Source organism: Macrobrachium rosenbergii, chromosome 28 (genome assembly GCF_040412425.1).
Source record: "Macrobrachium rosenbergii isolate ZJJX-2024 chromosome 28, ASM4041242v1, whole genome shotgun sequence".
NCBI classification, from domain to species: Eukaryota; Metazoa; Arthropoda; class Malacostraca; order Decapoda; family Palaemonidae; genus Macrobrachium; species Macrobrachium rosenbergii.
In genome coordinates, this window is record NC_089768.1 from 16,110,001 (window position 1) to 16,134,618 (window position 24,618).

General features: G+C 37.7%; 1 protein-coding gene across 4 annotated transcripts in view; it reads left to right on the forward strand.

Annotated features, from left to right (window-relative positions):
* Nucleotides 1-6,646: 6,646 nt before the first annotated feature.
* Nucleotides 6,647-24,618, forward strand: part of LOC136854078 (uncharacterized) — a 28,363-nt gene continuing 10,391 nt past the window's right edge. The window contains exons 1-4 of one of the 4 annotated variants that reach the window (XM_067130216.1): nucleotides 6,647-7,529; nucleotides 14,241-14,423; nucleotides 14,774-14,894; nucleotides 16,918-17,276. In XM_067130216.1, coding sequence (XP_066986317.1) covers nucleotides 7,522-7,529; nucleotides 14,241-14,423; nucleotides 14,774-14,894; nucleotides 16,918-17,100 — 495 coding nt within the window. In that variant the 5' untranslated portion in view covers nucleotides 6,647-7,521 and the 3' untranslated portion in view covers nucleotides 17,101-17,276. Of the gene's footprint in view, nucleotides 7,530-12,708; nucleotides 12,753-14,240; nucleotides 14,424-14,773; nucleotides 14,895-16,917; nucleotides 17,277-24,618 lie in introns of those variants that run through there. The other 3 variants (XM_067130214.1, XM_067130217.1, XM_067130215.1) reach the window with 3 other exon arrangements.

Consider the following 24,618-nt stretch of genomic DNA (forward strand, 5'->3'; position numbering starts at 1 on the left):
TCGGATGTCACGTGAACATCTGCGGACAGATATGGAAGTTGGAAAAAAAATATTATGAATGAAAGGTGCGCAGTGCAGTGCAACCACATAATATAATTGTATTACCTCGGAAACATTACTAACTTCCGTTAGGCATATCAGTTTTAATTTTGTCTTGGGGTTGAACTTGCTCCAGTTCCGCTTATATTTTAATATTGAAAATTTGCCATCTTAATTCCACAACTCATAAATCCATATAAAACAATTACAATATAATTTCATTACTTTTAATTGTAATAATTAATTAACCAATGAAACAATAATAATGCTACTTCGTATAATTCAAAAGCAGAAGCAAGTAGCCTAAGCTATTTCTACGTAACTTAAGGAAGCACATAAGAATATACGGAATCAGACGAATGAGGAAAATTCATACTTAACAAGTAAGAAAATCGAGAAGCTGCACATCACAAACAGTCGCAATAGTCGCAACATTATTTTCACAGCCTGAGTCCCTTTACTGCATTAGCTACAGTACGCTTGCAGTCTTTCTCAATACGTAGTACCATTGTCCCGCTACGCAGTAGCATCGCAAGGGTTCTTTTCATGCAGCAGTAGTATTTATTGATAGAAAGGGCAAAAACTGCATTGGAATGGCGCAGCAAGACATCGTCGGACTGCGTACATCATCACAATATTATCCAATATATACCAAAATAACAAAAGCATGCAGACAGCTGTCAGAAATGGAGGACTAACCACTGCGTGAAAGTTTGCAGAAAACAATACACTAGGCTAACTATTTAGGTATTGTTCTGCAACTTTTCCTCACGAGGCAGTCTCTCTCTCTCTCTCTCTCTCTCTCTCTCTCTCTCTCTCTCTCTCTCTCTACATACATACATACATACATACATATATATATATATATATATATATATATATATATATATATATATATATATATATATATATATATATATATATATATCGACAGTCACCTGTCATTCAGACAGATTCTTGTTATGAATTACGATACTATAATGTATTTTATCAAAGTCTGTATATGGAAACTTCGAGCATTATAATAAGTAATCCTGGCAACGTCCTAACTGTATAATTGTTTCCACAAATTAGGCCACATGAGTAACAGCAAAGTAAGTGTTTTCACGAGAGAGAGAGAGAGAGAGAGAGAGAGAGAGAGAGAGAGAGAGAGAGAGAGAGAGAGAGAGAGAGAGATGGCAATCGTATTTTTCAGAGAATAAGAAGGAAATCAATCTTTAAAAGAAGTCGAATCTGATGGAAGGATATATCAGTGACTTATTAAAGCATTTAAAGAATATTACCCTGGGACTTCTATGCACTCGTAAACAAGCATCATTCTTGAATTACATTCACATGGAAAATCCACCACATGTTGAGTGAGAATCTGCGAATCTTATCAAATAGAAAAAAAAAAAGATTCAAGGAATAAAACTGACAGCAGAGAACGTAGATGTGATTATTATTTACTAGTAAAGTTCTTTAATACAATTGGCAGCTAGCAAAGAATAATTCTGTTTATATGAACTTCAAAGAACAGACAAGTAACCTTTCCCTTCCACACATGCATACATACATAATATATATATATATATATATATATATATATATATATATATAGAGAGAGAGAGAGAGAGAGAGAGAGAGAGAGAGAGAGAGAGAGAGATGTACTGTAAATATATATATACATACATATATATATATATATATATATATATATATATATATATATAGAGAGAGAGAGAGAGAGAGAGAGAGAGAGAGAGAGAGAGAGAGAGAGAGAGAGAGAGAGAGAGAGAGAGGAAACGTTTAAAATAGCAATGAAAGCAACTAAATTATAAAAAGCGTCTGAGTTCGGAGATTTGCAGTAAATATAGGTCAAGTTGCTGACCCACTGAGAAAAGGTGTGACATCACGAGCAAACGATATTAATGAAACACCGTTATGCCATTTCCGGTTTTGCTTCGTTTTTAGCCAATAAACGGCACAGGTGTATATCAGCCCGTCTGCCTCCCTCACGCAAATACGCACGCGTGCGCACACAAACAAATAACACACGTGCAACGCTTAAACTGCGAACCTAACGCCATAACACAGAAACAATGATTGGTAATATCTCATTTGGGGAGGGTTACGCATTGAATCTAAATGCTCTATTACTATGGACTGCACGAAAGTTATCTCAGGCCATGGCGATACGATATATTCATTACAGGCTGCAATAACTTCACTGTCACAGCAGAGAACGTCGCTAGCATACCGTCAGTTTTCTTATTTTTGCACACATTCCAATTCCGTTTCAACAAAACGAAGACAACAGAAAGTCAACTTTCGTAAAAATTCGATAAGTATTGGCCTTTCATCGAACTGAACACCGGTTACAGATGACTTACTTGAATATCTTGCAGACCACGTCAACGTATATTTCCACCTTCTGGAATAAGAGGATACACTCAGTCTCTCCAGTTACACTCGAGTTGTCCCACTCTTTAGATATTCCTCGGTAGATTCAGTTAAACTGAAAGTTGATGAAAGAAAAAAAAAAAAAACCGCGCTAAAGTACGAAGGGACCTGGATAAACGCGGTGTACCTTTCCACCACTAAGTTACGATACACACTGACGGTCTCCGACTCTCCGGACTCACACTTCTGAGCTGTGTTTGTTACGGGAAGGAGGAGGAAGCGGCTCCTCCCGTTTTGCCGAGTAGTATCCACATCCTTTGCACCATTTTCTCCGCATTACTCTCCCCGTGGTTTGGAGAGCCCCCCAAACAACGGCATTTCATGTTTGTTTGTTTGCTCTTACTCCCTTGGTATTAGGAGCCAGTGATTTTGGAAACATTAGCCAGAAACCTAATTCACCCACCAAAATGGACTTTGTTGTTTCAGTTATGTGACATTTTTGACAACTGCACGCTGTCTCAGGGTTATGGACAGATAAGTGGTGGCAGGACGTGGAAACTGTAAAATAGCAAATGAAATTAGGTTAAAGTAGGGAGTGTTAAAACCATAATGCTTTAAAAGCACCCACGCTTTTTCTCAAGTTCAAAACATGCTAAAAGGAAGCAGCAAATATAGTTGGATAATGACGTTTAAGAAAGTATTGGCTAAATATTTTCAAATAAGACATTTGTAAAAGCGCGGGCTATATTAATTATGAAATATCTTTAAAGGAAACGGAAATTGTGTAAAGATTTCCACATACTCACATCAAGCAGTAAGGGTAATAAAATTATTAAAAACAACTTCTTGCAAAGAATATTCACCTTCCTTTACAACATTCTTTGGGTCAGGACGCAAAATGAGAGAAGTATACAAATTTGAAACACCCTCTCTCTACTTATCAAGATTATCATTTACCCTGTATTGTCTAAGCATTTCCTGCCCACTGAATTAATTCATCACAATCTGGTCGCAATGCTGCTCCCCAATTTTGGTTAACATTGCGAAAGATTATGGTGTGGTATTCTTTTCAGTTAACATGACAAAAAGTTTGGTTTTATTATGCAATATAATATTCAGTTAGCCTCGGGGAATGCAGGCTACAAATCAGACAAGAGTCATATTCAGTTCTCTCTCTCTCTCTCTCTCTCTCTCTCTCTCTCTCTCTCTCTCTCTCTATATATATATATATATATATATATATATATACATATACTGTATATATATATATATATATATGATTGTGTGAACTGTGAGTGGTATGGGCATGCTTTTACCAATTTGCCCCCACATTTCTGGTTTCAATTGACAGTACCTCAAATCTGTGTTTTGTTTATATTCAAAGATAAGTTAAATAAGTTCATACATCAAATCGAAAATCAGCTTCATCAGACACCAGCAAAAATTAACAGCAACAACAACAGCTGTGACAGACAAATAATAAAAATAATGACAGTACTATTGTATGGCATTCATCGGTTAGGACGGTGTTGGGTGTACACCGAAGATCAGCCGTATGACTAGAATAATTATTGGTATCGAAATCACTGCAGACGCCACGTAGCAGACAAAGACAATCTCACCTTCCTCTCTCGCTCTCCCTCTCTTCCTTAATGTCAATACTAATACCTCCGGGCTTAGAAGTTTAGAATTGCTCGTCTCAATGGAGGCGATGTTGCTACTGGAGACTTGGACCTCAAATTGGTTGAATATCGGCTGTACTGTGTGTGTGCGTGTTTAGCTTGCCTATTGATATTAACAGTTTCTGTTTTGAAAGCTAGATCTAGCAGCATTACATCATTTCAAGTGAAGATTATTTTCATGCTTTTCATCGTTACTAAGCTTACTGAATGAAATGACATTCTTACTCTGAGAAGGCATAGCAAGGAATTACAATACAACTTAGATGTTACGTGTTTCGTCGTTATCAGAAATTTACGTAATAAAGTAAAAAAAAAAAAAGTGAGTTATGCTAAAAAAATCGGAATAATGCAATAGGATGCAATAAAGTTTAAGCGCAGAATAATTTTCTGTAAATTATGCCAGTAGTATGGGGATTAGGCCTAATTCTATGTTCAGCATACAAGCATTTGCGGGAATTAAAACGGTATATGCCTAGGATATTTTACGCAGGTTTTTCATAAGATTCCCAGGATTAATTCTCGTAGTGTCGCTATAAATATAACATTAACAAAATTTCTTTAGACCTATGCCTCTCTCTCTTTTCAACTAGATTCCTATACATGTATTATTAAACATACACACATATACAACACACACATATGTACATGTTATATAGAATATATATATATATATATATATATATATATATATATATATATATATATATATATATACAGTATATATATATATATATATATATATATATATATATATATATATATACACATCAGATATGTTCACATCAATTCATAAGTTATTAAAAAATGTATACAGGCAACAATTACCAAGCTGTTCCCCACTAAGAGGATGTGGCTTCAATTAAAAAGTTATAACCCCATTAACCCTCTAACTGACGAATCAAGGCTGAGCTTTCTTCTTATAAATCTTCTACGGCAGCGACCACCACTTGACACATAGGGCCACTCACCTTCATACCTGCGGCGAATAACTTTTTATGTACATTATCTAACGATGAAAGACTACAGTTCAGAGAACTAGAACAAATGAAACTAAGGTAATTCAATCCATTGCTGCCATAAATAAGCACACACACACACATATATTTGTATGTATGTGTGTATGTATATGATGCAATTGTTGTCTTTCCCTTCATAACTTTATTTCTGAAAATAAGAAAAGTGATAAGATATTGGAAGGGTTATCCCACACACACACACACACACACACACACACACACATATATATATATATATATATATATATATATATATATATATATATATATATATATAGATATATGTGTGTGTGTGTGTGTGTATGTAAGTTGGTCCGAAAAATCTCAAAAGAAAGAGGTCGTCAAAATCAAAAGGAATAACAACTGCCATGGAAGTCTTAACAAGGCGAAAGTGCTAAATGGCTAAATCTGAGAAAGTATTGATAAGAAAACTGCGATGATAGTCGCCTAAAATTGCCAAGAAAGAAAAGTTACTCCAGTTACAAAAAGTTTGGTAATTATATGACTGTGCTCGTGTTCCCAACATTCCACTTCCGCATCTTTGTATGAGTATGATTTACTGAACAAAGAAACTAAGATAAATATGCAAATAAATAGATGAATAAATAAAGGTGTCAGCTCTACTACCGCATTTTCTGAAAATACCAGACGACGATAGATGCAACCTGTACCAAGGTCTAGACCTTGGCCTGGTCGCTGTCCCAGTAACTATTTTAAAAACACACGGCCCTCTTCCCAATGTTTATGCGTTATAATTTTTTGTGCTTAAGGGCTGTAGTAGGTTTCCGTAGGTTTTTATCATTTCATGTTATCAACCTTTGAGCTACGTGGTTTATTAACAGTTTCTTTCCTTCACGCCATATTTTGGATTTTTTTTTTTTTCATTTTGGTTCTCCTTTCCCCTGACTTACAGCTTTCCATTCTCTAAAAGGCGTTTGGTTCGCCGTCCAACGGCCTTTGTATTAAATAATGGAACAAATCAAAATATATTCATTGTAAAAAATCTGCATTAACAAACATGATATTTTGTAAAACACTAATACGTATTGAAGAGATTGAATAAAAAACATGATTCTCGCAGTAGGGTCTGATTATTCTGCAACGAATTTTACATAGTTGTATTTATGCACAAGTACAACGCATATGCAGTTTATGTGCTTATATGTAAATGAAAGTTTTCATGTACAAGCCACATAGTCAATCGACATACTCCTAATACTGTCTAGATCAAATATTTCATCACTTAATATTTACTTGACTTTTCCACCAGGTACAAAAGTCCAGAAATTTGTAAAAGGAAATCAGGTTGATTTAATGGATTAAACGGAAACTAAAATAGTATAGCATTTCTTTAGTCAGCAGCTGTTTTTCGGAGGGAAACAAAATTCTAATAAGGAAGTGATAATGATTTTGAAAACTATACAAGAAAGGCAAGGGACCCCCAAAACCGGACCTTTCGTTTTCACCAAGAAACAGAGATCCTTATTCTCTCTCTGAAAGCAACCTCAAAACCGCTTGACGAGGTCTGTTTTGTCTTTGTTCTGCTGCTAGAGGGGCAAGGCAAGAATTATCAGCGAAGGATGAGATTTTGTTTATATCGCGAGGACAAAAGTACAGTCGATGTATCAAGATCAATCGGCGACGGATAATTTGGGTCACCAAAACTGATGGCATGTATATCCCAGTCTCCAATAACGAGACACTTATTTTCTGTGCTGTGTGATGGTGTATACATATATATGCACAGACATAAACTAAAGCGCTTGAACAGTCACGAACTGCTTGACAGTCAGAGATTAGTTTTTTTTAAGCCATTTTTTTACTCAATTTCATAACCCATACCCTACCCTCACCACCTTCCCGCCTGTTTGCGTACCGACCCCGATCAGCTGTAAGTAGAGGTAATCCAACTCTTCTTTCTTTTTGTTTAAACCTCGTTACCAAACCTACGGTTTTACGGGCCATAAAGTTGTGCATCCAAAAATACACGTTCCACTTTTACTCAAATATGTCTATGTCGTAACAATTCTGGTGTCAATGACCGTTGCAGTTGCACTTGCTCTTTGCGTATCCACCGTGCTATTTCATGGTGACGCCATCTATTGTAGAAAACTGGCACATTTAAAAAAAAAAAGTAACTGTCGTCGTTTTCCTGTCATTGCTTTTGGATTTTTAACAAAATAAAACTATTCAGTTGCAGTGTGTTGCTTGTAAGTGCGAGTGTTAAGGAAAATGGGGAAATGCTGATGCTACTACGCAAAAAATACATATACATGTCAGTGTTTGTTAGTTTCAGCTGACATTAATCGTGTTCAACTTCAAAGTAATACTTCTCGTGGAGGATATCGGACGGACCCTGAAAGTTCTTCCTTTGTGGATCTTGTAGAATCGAAATTAAAACTATGCTCAGGTAAGTTACTCACTTAAGCTTTTGAGGCTGAATACAAATTTGTAAACAGGTGACGAAAACTTAACCACAATCCTTCAGGTGTTGATTGTATATGAGGATTGTTTAGAAACAAGAGCGAATCACAGTTCGTTTTCTGTCATTTTGAACCCATATTCGTTGGGGGAAATCTGATAATCTCCCCAATCACATAACCCTTGTATATTCAGATATTATCTTGGCGTATCCCGCATTTCTTAATATGATTGTTTGTGCATGTGTTTTTGTTTCCTCTGCTTTTATAGCTAGCAAGTATTGGGGGAAGCCGAGTAAGAATCCTCGGTTTTGCACTAACAGGAAAGGCTAGAACTCTCGAATCGTAAGATAAGCTCCTGTAAAGATACGACCCGTTGTAACAGTGTATCTCCCCCCCTGTCTGAAATTTCCCCTGGGGAAATATGGCCCAGGATATATTTGCAGGAATTTCGTCCCAGGATATTCCCCGCCTCCGGGCCAAGATTCCCCGACACTATGGCGGCGACGTGTAGCAACAACAGCCTACCACACAGGGTAATTATCATCACGATTAAACTACCTCTTGGGGGTCATTATCTTTGTTATTTACAGTCATTTGTTTGTTTATACGGAAATCCCCAACTGGCTTGTACTAAACACGCCGGAAAGGTGGATACATGTAGGGGTGAGAAATGGCCTAGGGGGGGAAAAATATCCTAGGTCCAAAATTCCCAGCGGGGAAAAACAGCCTGGGCTGTTACTCCCGGGGGAAATCAATCCTAGGCTAATTTTCCCGGGGGAAATTTTAAGTCGGGGGGAATAATTTCCGGCTACACCGTGCTCGTAGGTTAGTGACATACAACCTAATATAAAACTCAAAGATGTGGCAAGAACAACTAGGTATCAAGGCCTACTTGACCGAGATGAGGCGCCTGCTGTATACTTCTGGCCTTAGACCTAGGCTAGAGCGTCGTTAATTATTGTGAAATACAGTACAGGGATGCATCCCAACATGACTTACTCTGTAGGTCCAATGGGGGTGACTTACTCTGTTCCAATGGGGGTTAAAAGTCTGTGCTTCACTGGAAGGAGGATGGGTAAATATATGGCTCATTAATTTTTTGCTAAAACCGTGAACTGATATATGCTGACAAGTTATATATGTTTTTATGCAGTTTTGTTTTGTTGGTGCAGTCCAAACGTTATTGACCGTTGTGGTGAGGGCTTGATAGGTAGTTTTGGTGCGATTTATATAGTTAGAATCATTTTACAAACTTCCACAAATTACCTATTGTTATTACCGCACCTAGTAACAGCGATAACTTTTATTTGACTGCAGGGATATTCGTAGGATGTAAAAATTGTACCTCTAGCTTGCATTTTGTAAACCGTGCCATATTTAAGGAGTGCCTTTTAAGTAGGAACTGAGGTAAGGGTTACTTTTGTAAGGTTGCATCCTCGCCTAAACTATGGTACCAAGTCTACCCTTTCAGAGAGTAGCTTCATCTTGATGGATCCTGCCCCCAAACCTAACCTGACTTAGCCACTTATAAAATGTAGGGATGCATTCTAACCTTACTTAACCTAGCCTAGCCTAGCCTAACCTAGGACGCCGGATCTACCTGGGCAGAGGGGGACGGGTTGCTCTGCTGACCCTAGCCAGGATTTTTTTTATGGTCTTGTGCTTATATGCATGATATTTTAAACTATAGGGCTGGTGACTCATCATTACGGCTTCCTCGTGGTTTTCTCTGACTACAGTTAATTATGGTTTGTTTGAGAACTGAATACCAGTTGGTGGAAAACTGGATCCCTATGAATCCATGAATTTGACCGTGGCCGGTTGTGCGCTTATAATTGGCAAAATCATTACCTAACTTATGTCACAGATTGAAGGAGTATATTCTTCAGGACATTGTTATTATGTTGTGCATGGCCTTTTTTTTCCCCACGTTAGGTCTACAATGAGCTCTCAGACATATGTGAAGACATGCTAGAGAAAAAAGTGGCACTTGCATTTTATGTAAAAATTGCCACACAAAGGCATTGATGCTAGCTTGATGTTGGCAAAAGATGATTCCATGATTGTATAATCAGTCTTTTTTTTATAAGTAATGTATAATGCATGTTAACGAAAAACGAGATGTTTATTAGCCAACGCAGGAAGGTTCAGAAGCAGATTTGATGGACAACCTGCAGGTACCTATTTGAGCCTATCCCAGCCTATCTTGATCATTAAATTGGTCTTAACAACTACAGTTGAATCTGTGTACAATCTCTGCTCCCCTTCATAGTTTACTGCAGACTCAGATCGAGAAGAAAACATGGAAGCTACACATGTGGCTACTCTGAAGCAAGGCTAAGCTTAAAAAAATTGAACAGATCAGTACACGGTCTTAGTGAAAACATGGTCTTAGTGAAAGGCTCCAACACAACTAAACTAGAAAATAAGCATCGCCCTAAGCCTAAGAGAATACTGAAACATACTAAAAATATAAAAGTATAAGAAATATGAGTGTTTAGAGTAACTAGCCATTATTAAAAATTTGGTTTTGTTAAATATGAATACTTAACTTTTTTATATAATAACTGAAGTTCGACTTCCTTCCTTATTGTTAACAAAGTGCCTTTTAAGTAGGACCTGAGGTGAAGGTTACTTTTGTGAAGGATGCAACCTCACCTAAACTAAGGCACCAGGTTACCCTTTCAGAGTGTGGCTTCACCTTGATGGATCCTGTCCCCAAGCCTAACCTAACTTAGCATCTTATTTATAGGGATGCATTCTAACCTTCCTGAGCCTAGCCTAACCTAGGATGCTGGATCTATCTGGCAAGGGGGATGGGTTGCTTGGTTACCCCTAGCTACCAGTTTTTTTATGGTCTTGTGCTTATATGCATGATACAGTATTTAAAACTAAAGGGCTGATGACTTCATCATTAGGGCTACCTCATGGTTTTCCCTGACTGCAGTTATAGTTTGATGTTTGAGAACTGGATATTGGTTGGTGGAAAACTGGATCCCTGTGAAACCATGAATTTGACTGTGGGGGGTATGCGCTTATAATGGGGTAAACCATTACAGTACCTCAGTTATGCCACATATTGATGGAGTATACCTTCAGGTCATTGTGATTATGCTGTGTATGGCCGTTTTTCCCTCGTCTGGTCGACAGTGAGCTCTCAGATATATGTATGTGAAGATGTGCTAGAGAAAAAAAAATAGGGCTTACATTTCATGTTGGTATGTTGGCAAATAATGATTCCATGATTGTATAATCAGTCTTTTCTTATAAATGATGTATAATGCAGGTTAACGAAAATTGAGATGTTTATTAGCTAATGCAGGAAGGTTCTCAAGTAGATATGAGGGACAATCTGCAGGTACCTATTTGAGCCTATCCCAGCCTATCTTGATCATTAAATTGGTCTTAACTAAATTTGAATCTGTTTTACAATCTGTGCTCTCCTTCGTAGTTTACTGCAGACTCACATCGAGACTAAAACATGAAAGCTACACTTGTGGCTACTCTGAAACAAGGTTAAGCTTAAGAAAAAATGAAGAGATCAGAACATGGTCTTATTGAAAAGCTTCTACAGCAATTAACTAGAAAGTAAGCATTGCCCTAACCATAGGAGAGTGTTGAAACATGCTAAAAAAGTAAAAGCATAAGAAATATGAGTCTTACAGTAACCAGCATTAATAAAAATTTAGTTTGTAAGGTACAAATGATACTTAACTTTATTTTTATGGGACCTGAGGTAAAGGTTACTTTTGTAAGGTTGCATCCTCACATAAACTAAGGTACCAAGTCTACCCTTTCAGAGAGTGGCTTCACCTTGATGGATCCTGCCCCCAAGCCAAACCTGACTTAGCATCTTATAAAGTATAGATGTATTCTAACCTTACTTAACCTAGCCAAGCCTAACCAGGGACGCTGGATCTACCTGGGCAGAGGGGGCAGATTGCTTTGCTGCCACTAGCCTGGTTTTTTTTCATGTTCTTGTGCTTATATGCATGGTATTTAAAACTAAGGGGCTGGTGACACTTCATCCTTAGGGCTACCTCATGGTTTTCCATGACTGCAGGTAATTATAATTTGACGTTTGAGAATTGAATATCGGTTGGTGGAAAACTGGATCCCTGTAAAACCATGAATTTAACCACTGGAGGTGATGCACTTATAATTGGCTAAACCATTACTTAAGTTATGCCACAGATTGAAGGAGTATATTTTTCAGGTCACTGTGGTTATGCTGTGCATGGCCTTTTTTTCTCCCAGGTAAAAATGAGCTCTCAAATATAATTTATGTGAAGATGTACTATAGAAAAAAAAAGGGGACTTAAATTTCATGTTGGCAAAAAATGATTATATGATTGTATAATCAGTCTTATAAGTAATGTATAATGCAGGTTAACGAAAAATGAGATGTTTATTAGCTAACGCAGGAAGGTTCTGAAGCAGATTTGACAGATAACCTGCAGGTACCTATCTTGATCATCAAATTGGTCTTAACAACTACAGTTGAAATTGTGTACAATCTGCTCTCCTTCATAGTTTACTGCAGACTCAGGTCGAGAATAAAACATGAAAGCTACACATGTGGCTACTCTGAAACTAGGCTAAGCTTAAGAAAAAGTGAACAGATCAGAACTTGGGTCTTTGTGAAAAGCTCCTAAAGCAACTAAACTAGAATTTGCCCCTAGCATACGAGAATATTGAAACATGCTAAAAAGTTAATAGTATAAGAAATATGAGTCTTACAGTAACTAGCTTTAATACAAATTTAGTTTTGTAAGGTACAAATGAGACTTAACTCTATTTTTATAATAAGTGATGTTCGACTTGCTTCCTTAAGTAGGACCCGAGGTAAAGGTTACTTTTGTAACGGTTGCATCCGTACCTAAACTGAGGCACCAGGTCTATCCTTTCAGAGAGTAGCTTCACCTTGATGGATCCTGCCCCCAAGCCAAACCTGACTTAGCGTCTTATAATATATAGATGTATTCTAACCTCACTTAAGACCTAAATTTCATAATCAATCAATCAACCTCACTTAACCTGGCCTAGCCTAACCTAGGACGCTGGATCTACCTGGCAGAGGAGGGCGGGTTGCTTTGCTGCCACTAGCCTGGATATTTTTATGGTCTTGTGCATATATGCATGGTATTTAAAGCTAAAGGGCTGGTGAAACTACATCATTAGGGCTACCTCATGGTTTTCCATGACTGCAGGTAATTATAATTTGATGGTTAAGAATTGAATATTGGTTGGTGGAAAACTGGATTCCTGTGAAACCATGAACTTGACCACTGGCGGTGATGCACTCAAAATTGGCTAAACTGTTACTTAAGTTACGTTACAGATTGAAGGATTATATTCTTCAGGTCATAGTGAGTGTGCTGTGCATGGCTTTTTTTCCCTCATTAGGTTGACAGTGAGCTCTCAGATATATGTGAAGATGTGCTAGAGAAAAAAATGGGACTTACATTTCATGTTGGCAAATAATGATTCCATGATTGTATAATCACAGTCTTTTCTTATAAGTAATGTACAATGCAGGTTAACGAGAAATGAAGTGTTCATTAGCTAACGCAGGAAGGTTCTGAACCAGATTTGACGGACAACTTTCACGTACCTACTGGAGCCTGTCCTAGCTTATATTGATCATTAAATTGGTCTTGACTAGTGTTGAATCTTTTTACAATCTCTGCTCTCCATCATGCTTCATAGTTTATTGCAGACTCAGATCGAGAATAAAACATGAAAGCTACACATGTGGTTACTCTGAAACAAGACTAAGCTTAAGAAAAAGTGTAAAGATTAGAACATGGTCTTAGTGAAAAGCTCCAACAGCAACTAAACTGGAAAATAACCATTGCCCCAAGCACAAGAGAATATTGAAACGTCAAAAAAAAAACTAAAAGGATAAGAAATGAGTCTTAGAGTACCTAGCCATTAATAAAATTTTGTTTTTGTAAAATACGAATGATACTTAACTTTTTTGTTCATAACTATAAGTTCGACTTGCTTTCTTATCGTGAATGAAGTGTAGCTAAGCAACTTTCTAAATTCTATATCATAGTGTTTATTAGACAAGAATGGGCTCACATCTACAAGTACTTTTTTAAATCTCTACTGTCATGCTGCTTATTTATCGTGAAAGTGGTATCCTCTCACAATGCTGGTTATGAAACTCGATGTCATTAAACACTTGAAACTTGTTGTCAGTTGTGCGGCCCAGCTGAGTTTGTTATGGTTCCCCATGACTTTAGTTTTCTTTAACTTCGTGTGGTTCAGCCGTTTTCTTTCGTAATCTTCCTTGTTGTAGAGGACTCTAATAATATAAGTTTTGTTCCCCACTCTACGAGTTAGCTTAACAATTACACACACACTGTGATTATGTATGTATGTACATAAAATTGTGTGTAAAATTTCAGGGTCTTGCAAGTTCTGATTTTCGTTGAGGTAGTTGGATATTTTAGAATAACCCCATTTTTGCCTTATGCCGATCACTAATAATGGCAAGGTGTGACGGGAGCCAGAGCCTGTTTTGATTAACGGAATCTATACAACCAACACTAGTGTACTAAAATGTTACACAGAAATATTAAATTTGCATGCCTTGGTTTCATTAGATAGACGTAACCCCTTATGCGAGTGTACGTAGGCTTAGTACTGTTGCGTAATGTGTTTACCTGAGTGATGTCATATTTTTCTAGGGATATGAAGTTGGCAGTCATAGCGGGGTTTGTAATATCCTGTCTCAACTTGTGCCAGGTGTACGGCAGACAAGTCACAGAACCTATAGATGGAAGAAATCAAGATCCTACCTACAGATATGTGAAACCAAGTCTCATCAAAGAACTCCTTAACGCCGGTCAGGATATTAGAACCAACTCGAGGTGAGGTGGTGTTTTGAATCTGAGTATTAGTCAACGTTTCCTTTTTTTTAGTTTGGTTAATGAAAGTTTTGTTGTTTAAGACTTAAAGAGGTGGTGTGTTGAAGAGATCACAATCGTTATCAAATGTTATTACCATCTGGCAAAAATTCCTTTAGGTTTTTTGTTAAGTTGAATTGTCAGCCCAAAGAGGACTTATAGATTTACATTCTCTGATTTATATATATAAAAATACTCACAAATATGCCAGTTTTTCTGTATGTATGCGTGTTTATGCGTGTGTGCATGAATGTTTATTTTTCCGTGACAGTAAACAAGTTTTGTTAATTCTGTTCATTTCCTTTTTCCCGTAGCAAAGGGCTGGAGTATTACCTGAATAACTATGGACCCTTAGCCAAGGTCATAGTCACAGATTTCATGGATTCGTTTGGCTTTGCCAGAAACCTCCAGCTTGCCATTCCCATAGTGGCCAAGGTAAGTTGTCCTTGCATTAAGTGGTAGTTAAAAGAACAGTTACAAAACACTCCCATATTCATTCATGCGTTCATACAGTGGATTATTACTTGGCACACTCTTAATACGGATCCTGAGTCTACAAGTTATCAAGTTATGTAATTTGTTAAGGTTATCGAAGACGAATACCAGCAATGCATAGCGCAAGAAGTATCGCGCTGTCAATATAAGTCGTAAGTCAGAATGTGTATTGCTGGTGTATTTTGATTTTTTTAGGGCTGGAATTTATCGTACTCGAAATTGAAATTTATTGCAACGTCAGTGGGGACACCTTTTCCATTTTCTTCTGGAGCGAGTCCTGCTATTCTTATCAACCTGAGAATAACGTGTTTTCCTCAGACTTTAAAGGCCCCTACACACGATCAGTTTTTTCGTCAAGTAATTGATATCAAAATAATTGACGAAAAAATTGATCGTGTGTAGGGGCCTTAAGCAGTACCATAGTTATCCATGTTTTAGGTTCCATGGTACATTTTTTATTATACACAAATTTTGGGCTAATTTTAATTTTCATTGATTTCTCTCGCATTCTTCATCGGTCACCCCCCACCCCCGGCAAGCCCCATCATACTCCACACGTGAGCATAAAGTTCACTTGAAGCGAGTTCACGCTACGAATGAAAATAATTCTATGAATACCCCCTTTGATACAGTATGTTTATAAATGACGAAGTTAAGGTTAAGTAACGACACTTCCGGTCTGCCAGAACTGAGCTTGCCATGCTGTGTACTAAAATTCGAAGTACATAATTTTTGAAGTAAAGTATGGATTCAGCTTTTTCTTCTTTATACTTGTAACCTGTGAATACTTTTATGTTCATTGTGTAGTAAACGCCAAGCACCAGTGAATTTTTTTTTCCAGACTTTCTGTCGGCGCTACTTTGACTTATCTAGGCGTCACCTACTCCGAGGTGCTAGTACTAAACATGGCGGAAGCGCCGTGGGACGCCGTGTTTAGTACTAGCCCCGTGGTGATCAAAGTATCATATACACCCATTTCTGTATTGTGGTCGACAAATTATATCAATAAACGATATCTTCTGCGGCTGTCTACTTTACATTTACCATACGGTGTTTAGTACTAGCACCTCGGAGTAGGTGACGCGTAGATAACAAGCCAAAGTAGCACCCTTTCGTCTGACTCTGTTGGAAATTTTCTTGGACCTCTCATCATTCGAAACCAGGTTATTTTTGCTTGTAGGTTTACGCACCCAGTGTATCCGTATATGTCTAAAGTTTGCGTTTTTTTGAGTGAATCTCAACTGTATTTGGCAAATACGAGTGTCATAAATAAAACTTCAACCAATGACGGGGAATGCAAAGGTAAAAAAATAACGAAAAAAAATTGACTGCTTTGATGCAACCTTTCAGATTAGTGACTTGATTTCCGACGGGACGTGCGACAGTTATCTAGATGGTTTCCTGTGTTTCGCATTTTAAATCTTATCAGGATGACGAAAGTTGGTAATTTTTTATTTTTTTATTTTTTAGAAGGAAAACTGACGTTCTTGGTCCGAATTCTCTGAATGTCCTAACTGAGGCTGTTCAGGGCCATTAGCTGCTCTTTTTTCATCTACAAACTTAAGTCTTCAAGTTTTCGCAGCCTTTTAAGGTTTGCCAGAATTGACTTAGTGGTGCATTTCAACTAAATGATGATAAAATTTGGGGATGCCAGACGTGGTTAAATGCGCTCGCTTTTCACCAAGTGTCCATATATATAAAAGGTGAAATTGGTCTCTTGTTAGTTAAGAATGAAATAAGGAAATTCACTCTGGAATGGCTAATATTTGAACTTGTACTTTATCAGTTCAAACTTTGTACGCATCTTGGGCCAGACATGAGCTAGACTTACAACGAATTCGCGATCCTTGCCCATCATTGTTTTTTGCTAGATTTTACCGGATATTTTTCTTTCATCGCGTACTAGGCCTAAACACTGCTCTGCGTAACTTACGGAATAAAGACCATTGCCTTGTTTTTCCAGATGTTGGTGATCATTCTCTACGCTGCCATGCAGTTTCAGCCTTCCCTGGAGGAGTTCAAGGAAACGGCACGGTCTGCCTACGTTTTTCTGCTGAATTTTAACTCGCCAGAACTAAACGTAATGAATGATATCACAGATAGAGTTTTTGAGGCACTAGATGGGGAACATGCTGCCTCACCTTGATTATACCTGGAATGCACGTTTATCGAGTTGGTAGTACTGAGAGCTACCCAGCCATTGTGCCATAAAGGAGAAATGTTGGAGAATTGTTTGTAAACGTCCATACCAGGAATCGTGTAACTGTGATCTGAATTTTATTAATAAAATAATTACGCAGGCCCTTTTTCTGAGGAAATTATTATTGTCTATTTTTTAGCCTTACAGTAAATAATACCGCTTAGAGGCTTAGAGATAAGTGTTGGCTGATCACGTTGTCTTTGAATCTATTTGAGAAAATGTTAAGCTTGGGTAAATGATGAATGCTTTGCAGAACATGAAAACAAAGCTGGCGAACTGTAAAATAAATGTGAAGGGGAAATGTTCTCATATGCGATAATTAAAGGGCGCTTAGACAGTACGTATAGGCATGTAGTTTAGCCGTTCAATTCTCTGCTTTATTTGCAACTTAAGGTATGCATTGGTTAATCATAGGGCCAGCTGCGTCACGAGAATTGACGAAAATAAGGAACGAGCGAAGTATGCAACAACGGGGGAGGGATGTCGGTAAGGAAGGATAAAAATCTAGCTTGAGCTGAAATCTGTTGAAACGATTCTGTAGTGGAGCTCGTGTAAATTCACTTTAAACCTTTTTTGCGTAATCTTGGAGTCCCTAAGTAGATATACAGTAGTTTACCGTCAGTGCACCTCGCGCACTGTGCACTGTAGGCATTACTTACGGTTCTCTGCAGCGTCCTTTCGACCCCTAGCTGCAACCCCTTTCATTACTTTTATTTTACCTCCGTTCATATTCTTTCCTGTTACACCTTTGTAACCTTTTACTCTTTAATTTTCCTTTCAGCGCTGAATTGAACTCATAGGTCCCAGCGCTTGGCCTTTGGGCCTAAATTATATATTCTGTTCCATTCCTAAGATATAGTTTGAGTAGAGAATCTTCTTAGCCTAAGTTATTACTTCCTGTCATTGGTTGATGCTCATATGGAGTCGACGTGCAAACTCAAAACAATAACTGAGAACTCGCGCAGCTTTGGTTTCGTCAGGAGTTGACCACGGCAGTAAATATGAATCTGCAGTGAGCTCAGGAATCGGTGATTCACTGAAGTGCTTGAAGGCAAACTGAATCAACAGTATTATAAGTAAAAAATGAGGAATAAAAAATTTTTTCTGGTACTTGAGTATTTTATACCTACCGGTGCCTCTAGTATTAAGAGGAATATTGGCTGAAGTGTCATTAAATGCTTTGTGCCTTGATCTTTCACTGTCAATCTTCGTCATTATCTTTTGCCACCAAAATTCATTTTCTGATAGTGTTGTAGCTACTGTTGTGCTGCATGTGCTAATAAGTTTAATATTAGTCCGTGGATTTTTAGGCTTATCCAAATGTTTTCTCCGTAGAGAGTTGGTGCCGTCAGTGCTCCTCACGTGGTGCACTGTACGCATTACTTAAAATTATCTAATTTGCAGCCTTGCATCGTCCCTTCGGCCCTTGGCTGCAACCCCTTTTATTCCTTTTACTGTACTTCCATTTGTAATATCTACTCAATCTTTCATCATTCCACCCTCTCCTAACAGTTGATTCATAGTGCAACTGCTAGGATTTCCTCCTGTTACACCTTTCAAACCTTTTGTACTGTCAATTTCCGTTTCAGCGCGGAATGACCTCATAGGGCCTAGCGATTGGCCTTTGGCCTAAATTCTATATTCAATTCTACACTTGGCTGAAAGGTAAGGGGAGGTCGACTGCAGGGGTTTACAATCTACGAATTGTCGTCTTAAGAGTACTAAGGAGATTTGACTCCTTAATTTTAAAAAGTGGCCTCCAACTCCTAACCTCCTGCATTAAACAGTATTAAAAAGCCCATGCACTTGGACATTTACAGTAAGGAAAGAAAGAAAGGCAAACTACTCTCCTTAAAGGCTAGGTAGCTTAACTTCTGAGGTAATTTGATTTTCTAACCTAAATAACCTTGATACTTCCCACGCACTCCGTAATCTTTTAACTTTATACGAAGACGGTTATGGGTTAAATGGCATTTTATTCCACCATTTCTATACTTATTAATATTTTTAACACAACATATTTTCGTAGAAGCTTCCCCTTTTATCATTTTCATAGAAGCTTCCCCCTTTTATAATTTTCATAGAAGCCTCCCCTTTTTATCTTTTTCTTAGAAGCTGGCCCTTTTATCATTTTCATAGAAGCTTCCCCCTTTTATCTTCTTTCTTGATATTCAACACTTGGTTTGAACGTTTCTCTCTGAAGCATTATACGTTACTGTGGGTAAGTTATCATAACTAGTCATATTCAGTAGTGTATTGTATTTAGACGTAGGCGCTTAGCTGAGTGTTGAGGATCACACTTGAAAATAAAGCATACAGTTAGACCTACATGGGGACAGTTCCAAAGCATCTATATCTCTCTAGTTCTACAAACTCCACCCCCGTTCCCCCTCCCCCCAAAAAAAAAACTGGGCAACATGTCATTAGGAGTCTTTTACTCTGTGACGGCTTTAGAAGCCGGAACAATAAAATTTAGTTTGTTCCATAGTGAAATGAAGCTTATAGAAGATAGCCAAGCAGGGATGCTTTTCAATGAAGGAGCAAGTTCAAATTACAATAAATATTTCGGGAAAAAAGGACTTGACATCTTCAGGTCATGTTGACAGGAGAATTACGTTGACACCTACATCCATATGGGCTAATAATAATCAAATAATGTTAAGACAAATGATCTGAGCTTGTACCATTAATACCATCGTCTCTCACTGGTATGGAAAGCCTCGTGTAACAAAACCTAGTTTTTGGTAGCATTAATAGAGTAAATTAATGTCAAAAACAAAGCTTGGTTTGAAGGGACATTTAGGATAGAATCAAATGTTATGAACAATTGCAGCGTTATCTGCTTGAAGGCCAGTGGATGAAGCAGTTGAGCCAATATTGATTCTTAGTTCTGCTAGTTTAGTTTTTTATTTTATCATTTTAGGGGTAATAAATGCAACAGGAATTGCATCGCCTACATTTTTTTTAAAAATCAATTCATGCTACTATATAAGCAGTAGTCTCAACGCTGCCATAAGGGAACAATTAAAAAAATTAGTGTAGGCTTGATGGAACGCCATCACCCACCACTCGGTGCTGACAAATTCGGTGACTGTTATGGAGGTAGCATATGTCCTCAGACAATCAAGTTCTAAGCAATACCAAAATTAGTTTGAAGTTATGACTCCCATCTATTGTTAAAGCATGTCTTGGGTGTAACTAACTGGAACTAAAAGCGCACCACATGTACTAGCCAACTTTTAATGTACTGGCTGTCAGGATTAAGCGTTGAGAATCCATGTTCATGACTTATAATTTGACTCTATGTCAGCTTGAGATCTAGAAAGATTTGGATTGGGATTGGCCATTAATTGTGATGTGAGCGCTTAACTACTCCTGGATGAAATATACAGAATTTATGAAGCACTTCAGTAGGTTTTTATTAGGTAAGGGCGGACACCATGTAGACCACATGATTCACGTTAGCGATCCGGGTGGAATGGAAGGGCGAAAATTTTGAGAATTTGTTCAGGTTGGCAAGTATCAGGAAGGAGGGACGTAGGTACTGACATCTTTTCGTTCTTGGTTGTATGTTCTTCGAATGATATCTGCGTCAATGATCCTGGTTGCCATGATGCTAGATAACTTCTAATCATTCAATCTCGACTGAGTGATATTTGGGATAACATTGCTGGTTCAGTCTTGGTACTTGTTATTGTTTCACTGAAAGCAGAGAACTAAAGCAAAATGTATGTCAAGTATTTGTACAAACTGCTATATCCAGGCAGTGGTACTTGGCAATTTAGAAATATCACATGTCTTGAGCAACAATGTTGCCAGGAGTTGTACAGTTTACCAGTAAAGTGGAAAATTCCCTTAGAAGTGGACAGTGGGATCATGGGACTTTTTAAGTAGATTAGAATGCCAAATCTGTATGAAAGGAGCCGCATGCATTTAACAACATAGGTCCAGAGTATGATCTTGTGGAACACGCAACACGTTACGTCTTGGCACCCTGAAAAACACTATTAAACCTCAGCTCTGATATAGGTTACTTGAAAACCTAGGAATAAGAGCAAGTCCAAGGTTCAAGGCACCCATGTTTGCAAGTTTGTGGCATTTTGGTCGAGTCTAAAGAGGAACAAAATGAGTTTAAAAGGAATCTTGATTCATATCGCTTGTTGCAGTTATACGAAAGTAATTAAGGGCATCTCGCATACAGAGTAGCTCGGCTTCGTTCGTAGTGTTGGTAATGTCAGTTTCTCATAAGCTAATTTCAAGGGTGACAGAGTGATAAGGGTGGGAGGGGCGAACCTCAGCGCCATTCTGGTTTCAGAGGGATCCCTGATACTTGGCTGACATAAAATTTTTGCAAATCCACGTAGGGGGTTAGTGCCGCCAGTGCACCTCATGTGGTGCGCTGTAGGCAATACTTGAGGCTCCCCGCAGCTTGCGTTCGGCCCCTAGCTGCAACCCCTTTCGTTTCTTTTACCGTTCCTCCTTTCATATTCTCTTTCATTCATCTTACTTTCCACTCTCCTAACAATTAATTCACAGTGCAACTGCGAGATTTTCCTCTTGTGACACTTTTCAAACCTTTTACTGTCAGTTTCCGGTTACCGCTGAGTGACCTCATAGATCCGAGCGCTTGGCCTTTGGTCTAAATTATGTAATTTTTGCAAAACTAACATTTCGCCGAGAGGGTCTCAATCTAAAGGGATCGTGATATTTTTGGCTCTTTTTAAATTTTATCTTAAATGGTTAATGGGTACGAACAAGCGAGAGAGTTTTCACTACCTTTACTGTTTATTACAGTTAAATTACCAGCCTTTTTCGTCGACCGTTTCATCCACTAACCATTTTTTTGGCCTTACGGTATTTGAAGAAATGATTCCAAGTGGGTAAACAAATCTACAGATATTTATTAGATTCTCCTGGCGAGATGTTTGTTCAATTTAAATCCCTAATGAGGGGGCGTTCAGTGTGCACTGTCACCTCGGCCAAAAACGTCTGTGGGCTAAATGTCAGCCATGTTCCATCAACGGAAGGTTTCAACTTGATGTGCTACGGACGACCTTGAGATGTTTCTGGCAGTTTGGTTATCAAAATATTCGCGCGATTTCTCTAGTCACTGTCAACTATTTGTTTTACTGTAAATTTTAAAAAGTTCTTTCTGTTCAGTTAAAAAGTTATCGTTACATATGATACCGACTTTGTTTTATCGCGGTTTGCATTTTTGTTTGTTTATACACTGGCCTTGAATGGTTAAGATGCCTTATCAGCTGGTTCAGACTGGCCGCCTTTACTCTAACTTTCTGTAGTTTTAACATTCGTAAACTGACTTGACATTTCCATTTCCCATCTCAAGCAACGAGCATTTTAAAAATGCCCATTTTTAGAATAGTGATTGCGGTTAGCTTGGATTTCTAGGTATTTCACAAGTGAAGCTTGCTTTGCTAATTTTTTCTTCAGTCAAAGAAGCAGTCACCATTACTTTCAACTTAAGGTCAGTCTCGTCCATCAGCATTAATGGGTGAAATGCAGTACGGTTGTGTACATGTAAAGAGCCTAAAGGCAAAGAAGGGTTCAAGTCACCAGGCTTTTGTTGACAGGGAAGGTTCTTTGTTTATCGTTCCTTTGAAAAAGTTTGTAGTTTTTTTTATCTCTGAGTTGGCCTTTGGTACTTTTAATGCACAAAGATTATTCACTGTTTTTCGTTTCTTCTGTGACCGATTTCGTGTATTTCTTTGGGTTTCTTTCAAGTGGGGAGAGGCGTATTTTATGCTATCTTATCTTGCACAGTACTTCAGTTCAGCTGATAACTTTTAGTCTCAAAGTATACAGGAGATAAGGCGAAGGCTTGGTCTTCATTGAAATTTCAATTGCCTTGCGTAAGTAAGGGTGATTGGCAGGAGTGACACATTTTTATATGAACAACTGAGTCCAAGTTTTCATACGCACAACACGTTGATAACAATTTTGGGTTTCAACAGCGTTGCTTCTCTAACGGATGTTTTTATTTGAGGAAAGTGAACAAATACAAAGCATTTGATTTTCTAAAGTCGAGTTTTTTGTTTGTTTGTAAATTAATGGTTTATTAATCTGTGAAATAAAACCAGTATAAAATTTAATTTTGGTTCACTCAAATCGTAACAACTTGACTTGGTATTTGATATTTCAAAAGTTTTTGAAACTCATCTTTTGAGCTTCGTTTAGGGTTTCGGCAGTCAAGTGTTTTACAGCGAATTTTGCGAATTCGATATTCCAATAATATTTTTAGGGAAATGAATTAGGTAAAAGGACAGAAATAAACAGGACATAGATTAACACCTTTATTAGACATATATTTACCAACGAATAATACAAATACATTAGCATTGAAGAGTGTACATGACCAGCCTGGAATAGCAATATCAAACATTTTCTTTTGCCATCAATGAAGAGACGCAATCAGAGGGGATAAAGAAAGTCTTCGAAAAGCATCTTCTTAACATCGTGAGGACGTAACATGGCATATCACATCAGGCTTTTAAAACGCAGTGTAATACTTACATTAAACATTGTGTACATTGTGTACTGCAGTTCACTCTTTCAATGTCATTCATTGAAGCTGATGTGAACTGCTGTACTAAGCATAAGAATTTTTCTCTTCCTGAGCAATTATCAAAGAGACACAGTGACTGTGTGTTTGTGTGTGTGTGTGTGTGTGTGTGTGTGTGTGTGTGTGTGTGTGTGTGCGTATAGTATACATTCCCCCTCCCTAAAATAAGAAATAAATTAACAGTTCGAATCTTGCTATTCCAGGGTTTTTAAAATCAAAACACATGTTCATCATAATAAAAATGGTCAGAGGAGAGAATATTCAAACAAACAGTTTTCTCACTATGTACAGGTAACAGAACAGATCACAAGTCAAAAATTCTTACTACAATAATAATTACAATGATGGCTGATTGGAAAAACCTAAGATGGTAGATGGATAGATAAAAGGACAAACTGCTACACATTGAGAGAGAGAGAGAGAGAGAGAGAGAGAGAGAGAGAGAGAGAGAGAGAGAGAGAGAGAGAGAGAGAGAGAGAGAGAGAGAGAGAACTGATGAAATAGGAAAAAAATGAATACGTGGGATGACTGTGGGGAAGAATTATGGAAAAATATTTCCGTAAAATTTTTTAGATCAACAATTTTTCATGAATGGAAAAAAATTCAGATCAGGTTGACCCCAATAAAGACTGAATTTACCGAGAGAGTAAAAAAAAGAAAAAAACTTGAGGTAAAAATCGGGAGCTGCCAATGAAATCGCTGATCTCAATTGCGAAAGGCCAAAGAGAGAGAATAAAAAAAAAACGTTTTCAAACTATGATGGTTTTTGTGTGGATGGGATCGGACACGTCGTAGGTAAGAGAGACTGGTTTGAGAAACATGTCTATGTAAAATCGAATAAGCTAATTCCATCTATATACCAACTACTGTTTGAAGGAACGTAT